Source organism: Dipteris shenzhenensis, chromosome 3 (genome assembly GCF_047967505.1).
Source record: "Dipteris shenzhenensis isolate YYH24624 ecotype China chromosome 3, Dip_SZ_1.0, whole genome shotgun sequence".
Taxonomy (NCBI): Eukaryota; Viridiplantae; Streptophyta; class Polypodiopsida; order Gleicheniales; family Dipteridaceae; genus Dipteris; species Dipteris shenzhenensis.
Genome location: NC_141598.1, coordinates 47,496,482 through 47,503,989, shown reverse-complemented (window position 1 = coordinate 47,503,989; position 7,508 = coordinate 47,496,482). Strand labels below are relative to the sequence as shown.

General features: G+C 37.1%; 1 protein-coding gene across 1 annotated transcript; it reads right to left on the bottom strand.

The window, feature by feature from the left end:
- Positions 1 to 6,065: 6,065 nt before the first annotated feature.
- LOC147903907 (uncharacterized) lies at positions 6,066 to 6,982 on the bottom strand. The gene is made up of 4 exons (XM_087372361.1): positions 6,968 to 6,982; positions 6,684 to 6,839; positions 6,294 to 6,498; positions 6,066 to 6,163 (listed from the first exon to the last, which is right to left on the bottom strand). Exons 1-4 carry the CDS (start codon positions 6,980 to 6,982, stop codon positions 6,066 to 6,068), a joined length of 474 nt encoding a protein of 157 aa, XP_087228487.1.
- Positions 6,983 to 7,508: the final 526 nt, after the last annotated feature.

The following is a 7,508-nucleotide window of genomic DNA, read 5'->3' as shown; positions in this document are numbered from 1 at the left end:
TGGTCACAATCACTACAAAATGCATCCTCATTATTTTAATCATGTTCTTTTGTAGTACAAAAAGTACAGTGTATTATGGTCACATGGATCGCATTTTTGTGTGGAATGCATTGATTCAAGGAGAGTCACCTGTGATTGTGGAGTCATGGCTAACTTCTTACAAGATAGCTGAGCAAGTGCTTCTGATACCAATCTTCTCTCCTCATAGTTAGATTACTGTGGGACCATATGTGACATCTATGAAGTTGATTTGAGATGATTTAGTATTTTCATTCTTGATGTCAAATGGTTTATAACTATCTACAATGGTCCCAATGCTACAGACATAAGAGACAACAGTGGCTTCTTTGCCATTTACTCTACTAGAATCTTGACCAATGAAAGTGATATCTTTGTTCTTCTAGAGCATTGTGAGTAGGTACATACTAATGAATGGATTAAAAGATAATATCTTTGTTTTCAAACAATTATTGGTAGATGTTCATATATATATATATTATATACTTAAGCATAAATTAATATAATTACTGGCATCTAATGTTCAACCACCATAAGGACATTATTCAAAGGAATGGAGAAGGATTCGATAAGATCAAGTCTTACCTAGCAACAATAATAAGTACCAGATCATGTGCAACCACTTCCTCAAGCAAGTCTGACTCCAGAAACAAAATGATCAGTTTGACCTCGCCATTGAAATGAACACGTGCACAAAGGCACCCAAATGCATGGATACTATCCAATTCCCCCATAGTATCATGTCCAACAATATATACTATGACAAATTAAGAAGCCTAATCCATGACCAATCACTCATCTTTGAAGACATCATGCTCAAAAAAAGAATAGATCCATAACAACACATATTCTTATTCTTATCATGGAATGGAGGAACAGGGAAAACTTTCATCATGGTTCAAGCATTACTTTGCTTTTACCTACACCAACAAAATTTCAATGTTGACCTGCCTAGGGCTCTTCTACTAGCATACACTAGCAAGGTAGATTATAATATTGGGGGAACTACAAAACACTTTGCACTACACTTTCCCCTATTAACCTCCTTGTACATGGCCCTATCCACAGATAAGCTTCAACAACTATCCTCATACACGGCCATAGATAAGCTATCTTCATTATACAAGAATGTGGAGCTCATAGCCCTCAAGGAAGTCTCATTGATTGGATTGAACACATTCAAAGCCATTGACATGTGCATGCATGAGATTAAGCACAACCACCATGAGGTCTTTTGGTGGCATCGATGTTCTCTTATGTGGAGACTGACGTCAAGAAATCCCAATAAAGGACAACTTGATTTTTTGGAATAATCAACATGGACAAGCAATGTCCTCGATCACTACGAATTGCAAAATCCCATGAGATAGGAAGACATAGCGTTCATTAACCCCCCAACAAGATCCGAATTGGTTGCTAGACAGAAGTGGATTTGGAACTTCTAAATGATTTGTATCAAATAGAGAGCCACTACAAAAACACACCATCCCACATTTCTTATATACAAATGCCTCCAAGGAAGACAAGCACAACAACTATGTATTCAACTTCCTCACATCGACTCCACACGTCCTAGAGGCAAAGACTTCAATCATAAGAGGTGCGGCAAGAGAGTATCCATTCGAGAAGACCCAAAGAACACCACCAATTTACACAAAGAACTACGTCTCAAACCAGGAATGGTAGTGAAAATATTCTAAGGTAACCTAGACATCAATGACAGCTTGGTTAATGGTGTAGATGGGACATTCAAAGGATCCAATACACATACAAAACCATTCATCTTGCCTGGGTCGAGTCTGCTTACCATAAGATAAGATCAAACACACACTCCCAAAACGAAATTCTTTACAACACCAACATATCAACACATGGACACCAATCCTTGAGATTAAGCGAGATTTCCAATTAGGCAAGAATCACCTCAACACTGTTTGCTGACAACAATTCCCAATCTAGCCCATAGCAGTAGCAAGATAGTATCCATCATACACAAGGCCTCTCCATGGATAGTGTTGAATTTGACCCATCCAACATCAAGGCCCATGGATTAGTATACACTAGTCTTTCATGCATCCATGACCCTCAAAACTATATCTTCTATCAAGAATAAAGCACATACACATAAAGATGGACCCTCTGGTCGAGCTCTGGTCATACTAGAAATAGGAAATAAACCAAACCCAATTTCATGAGAATAATCATGGAACATAATCACCCCAAACCCTCACCACAAGATCATTATTTTCCCACAAAAAGGACCTCCTCATTAGCACAAGCATCTGTTACTAATGCAGTAACATTTTCACTACCACCAACTTTATGAATTGCTCTTTCATATATTTTTACAATATATGCTGAAGTTTTTTCTTTTAGAGACGTATCAATACTCTCCAAAAACATTGTTCCCTTCGGAGTAATGCACATTACATTTATCAAGGGTCATATGTAGGAATAAAATCCAATATCTTTTTTTTCATGCAGTTTGCCACAGTCTGTTTAACTCTATCAAGATGATCCGTACGCATTTTATTATAATCTAGCAAAACAAATCCTAGTCTAGCACATGACTTTAAGGCATTACAAAACTTCCCATCTCTCATGACATTGAATGGTATACCCTTTTTTACAAATGCTTTGTCCATCTTAAGTGCTCTTCATGCACTTGTTGTCGAAGAAAATTGTCCTCCATAGATGATTGTTCTCCCCTTTTTCTCTTCTTTACCTAACAGACATTAGTTACATCAAAACTCACCTGCGACCCGCTTGCTAGCAAATCTACATCACCTTCATTTATTGATACACCACTCACATTTATTGGTGATTCTCCTTCAACAGTCTTATCAACCTCAACGCTCATATTAGGACTTGGACGATTCTGTATCAGGGTCAGATTAACCACTTTTTTCACTTTCTCTAAATATGATTTGCATAACGGAAGAACATCAGACGGAGTGCATGATCAAGCATCAACATCACTGCCAATTCTGAGAAAATGTTGCTTGATGCGATTAGAACCGCCCATGAACTTGTGTCCACAATATTTACACTGCACAAAAGAGATCAAGGCATGCACTTTTCATATCTCCGTCAAATATGACCAAATCTTGCCATGCACCATGCTTTTGAAGTTGCCAAAAATAAAATCCAAAAATATTAATTTGCATATGCAATAGAAACATACTCCTGCAATACACATTTTGTCGAAAGCAACACATATACTTTTAAAAACACTTTCAAGAATGCAATATATTAATTGTCATTCATTCAAATATCATTATCAAAAAACAAGATGATTTTCATTCATCAATAATTATCTTACTAGAATATTAGATTATATCCTCACTAGAATATAATAATTCATTTTTTAACATTTTTTTAAAAGAATATAAAATATTCGTTCAAAAAAAATATAATTGCAAATTGTATTTCAATCATTCACAAAATGAACTCATATTATATTGAAAGAATATGCTCAAATTGTAAATGGTTCATTCAAATTGAAAGACCACAATTCATATTCTTTTAAAAGAATATACTCAAACTGTAAATCATTCATTCACATTCTATTGAAAGAATATTAAATATTCATTCAAAAGAAAGTGTAAGAATGAGTAATGAAAATTGAGAGACATGGATTCATTTCTATTGAAAGATTATACTCAAATTGTAAATCATTCATTCACATTCTATTGAAAGAATATTAAATATTCATTCAAAAGAAAGTGTAAGAATGAGTAATGAAAATTGAGAGACAAATAGGAAATGAACTAAACCCAATTTCATGAGAATAATCATGGAACATAGTCACTCCAAACCCTCACAACAAGATCATTACTTTCCTACAAAAAGGACCTCCTCAATAGCATAAGCATCCTCAATGCCACAGTGCTATGTCTCAAAGAAACACATATATGCACACAAACAATTAAATAGCTTTACCAAGATTTCAAATGATCTCATCAAATTCAGGGCTAGGGATCACAACATGCTACAAACATACACTCACCTTAATGAATCAAGCCTCCTCCTATGAGACTAGCTCTGAATGCTTACTAGCCACATTTGTGTGTGTGTGTGTGTGTGTGTGTGTGTAGATGCATGTATGGATTATATGCATGCTTGTGTTTTCCAATAAAAGACACATCCTAAATCATATAACATAGATGATAAGTGAGTTCGCAGGACTTGTATGAATTATTCAAAATTTGTAATTATTTATAGAAATCGCATATAACAAATTGTGACCATGGAGGAATTGGAATTTATCACACATGTAAACATTTTAACTTTTTTGTTTTGAACTTACAATTGCATAACCAAAAAATATGATAATGAAAAGATTTGTATATCAAGAGTATTGCTTATTGAATGTACTAGATGAACCATTATGCTTGCTAGCAGACAAGGTAAATCCAAGGAGATGAATTGAAGTATAATCATGATATGATACCAATAGTAAGTGTTACGGGTCTAGTGAATATGATTTTCTATTAACGAGTATTGCAACACCTTAAGATTAAATACTATGGACATTTTGCAACAAAATGACATTGTTTTTGCATCCATCAATACTGTTTGCTACTTTGCATCCGTTATTAGGGTCCTACTGCCAAACCAAAATGGCAGTAAGTCAAATACATCCACTGGAGCTAGAGCCTTTTTCAAAATTTGAGCTTGTGTTAATACAACAAGAGTTTAGTCTCCAAATATTATTGTTGCAAATCCTTATATACTCATTATATGAGAAAATCAACAAAATTAAAATTCTATTGCCTCAAGATGTTTTAGATGGAAACTAATAGCATGCCTCTCTCTCTCTCTCTCTCTCTCTCTCTCTCTCTCTCTCTCTCTCTCTCTCTCTCTCTCTCTCTCTCTCTCTATCTATCTCTATAGACACACATGTATGTGTGTACATAGACACATGCATGCATGCACACGCACGCATGCACGTGCACATGTGCGCACACGCACATACACACACACACACACACACACACACACACTTATCTGCATTCATATTAACTCTCACACACACATACATATACACATATATAGTCATGTATACTAAATAGGAGAATAAATGTGTTAATTGTGTGAATATCCCCCTTCTTACATAAGAGTAGGATTGCTCTTACCCTACCCTTTTTTTAAACAAGATGTGTTATATTCATTTGTCTTGCCATGAGGAAAAAAAGAAATATAATTTAATAATCATGGTGGTGATATTTGGAGCGCAACTAATTATCTTGAGTTGCTAGTTGTGTAGATGAGAGAATGATCAAACCAATAGATAATTTTTGTTCCTCTTATTGTGTTGGTATTTTTGTGGTTTGTCCAGGTAGGATCCATGGATCATTGTTGGAGTATTAATAAGTAGTTCCATTCTATGTTTACTCATGAATTGAAGAAGTTTCGTCATGTTTGTGGATGTATTCTTGTAGTTGATGTTGAAGTCCCCTATAATAAATTTATCAGATGTGTAGGAACGATGTAGAGAGCTTGTTCTAGTTGTTGGAGTAGTGTCTTTGTCATGGCATTTGATTATTAATTATGGAGAGGAATTTAGATTCTTCTTCTACAATATATATATATATATATATAGAGAGAGAGAGAGGAATTTAGATTCTTCTTCTACAATATATATATATATATCTAGTTGTTGGAGTAGTGTCTTTGTCATGGCATTTGATTATTAATTATGGAGAGGAATTTAGATTCTTCTTCTACAATATATATATATATATAGAGAGAGAGAGAGAGAGAGAGAGAGGATGCATGCACAAGAGTACACACACACGTGGAGGGGGGGGGAGAGAGAGAGAGAGAGAGAGAGAGAGAGAGAGAGAGATAGAGAGATTTATTACTATTTGCAATGAAGCCCTCATGGGTATGTGATGTCAAATACAAAGTATAAAAGTTACAAATAGAATGAGTACTACTAAAGAAGCACCTAGAGCTCTCTTAAGTGTTGAAGAAACGTTGTATAGCAGACTCCAATGAGGTTAGACTCTTTTATTAAGCACCTTAGAAGAGATTCATTAAATCTAACTCGAGCTAACAAGGTGAAGCTGCAGGTTCCCAAGCATAGAGCACTCTTCTAGAATCACCTTCATGGGCTTTGCGAGCTCAACCAATGATGCACCTGCACCATTTCCAAATTTGTCATATTCAAGTTCGTGAAAAAACTTTGTCCAGGATTTCAAAAACGTTGAAGTGGTGAAGTGTTAGACCTAAGTGACAAAGAAATCTTAGCCAAGGACTTACAAACTCACCTTCGTCTGCAGACAGCGTGGTGTAGAGGTCAACAATGCTGGGACAGTTGCCTTGGCACTCAGCAGAGCAAAGAGCTCGGGTAAAACTGCTTTCGTGAAGTGCATCGGAGGACATGCCCACGGACATCCTGTCGAGTCCGCAATATTTCACACAATCGCGTTTTTCGATCCACTCCGCAAAACGTTCTGCTACGACCATGGATGTCTGCAACGAAAACAATTAACGATCGACTTAGCTCCCTCACACCAGGAGAGTTCCGGAATTTTGCGATCCTGCAACGCGGCCGATTCGCACTAAACTGATCCCCGGCAAGGTCCCGAAGAACCCCAACGTCGAGCGTATTCTCGCTATAAAGTTCCCAAAGTCTAAAAACGCTAGCACAGGATTACCTGGCATTCATATTCAATATCCTGATTCCCCACTATTCTTTTCTCGAGTATGCAGAGCGCTCCATTCGAGGCCACCGCAAAGGCACAACGATCAACTGGAAGATCTTCGCGACGAAAAGGTAAAGACGTGTGGCGTGGGCCATTTCGTTGGAGGTTCTGCAATTCAGAGACGCATGCAATGCAAAAAGGTCTGAAGAACCGTCTCCGCTTCTCCTTTACTCACTGATCTAGGTTTAAGGTCAGTCGTCCTAGACTTTCTCTTTAACGCAGAAACTCCCTCTCACTCTGATGTATCGCATGGGGGCGGGGGGGACGGGATGCAATGAACAAGAGGCGATACGATAATTGGCGGAGTGTAGAAATGAGTGATTAAGGTTACGTACCCCTAGAATAGTAGGGTAAACATTTGTACAAGTGGAGAATGGCAGTGGTGCCAATCTCCTATTAGGCCCTAAGAAATGGCATTGAGAAGCCTAAACTCACATGTGCAGAGATCATATGGAATTGTGTCAATCTTTATGGAGAATGCCACTAGTGGAGAATGGCAGTGGTGCCAATCTCATACCATGACCTGAAAACATATAAAGGAGATTGTGTCAATCTCTGAGATCATCAAACTCACATGTAGAATGGAATAGGACACCACTCTCCTATGATCACTGGAATACCCCTCCTAGAATAGTAGGGTAAATATATGTACAAGTGGAGAATGGCAGTGGTGCCAATCTCTTATTAGGCCCTAATAAATGGCATTGAGAAGCCTAAACTCACATGTGCATTCTTCTATGTAGTGATCACTGTCTCTGCTATGTAGAGATCATTTGG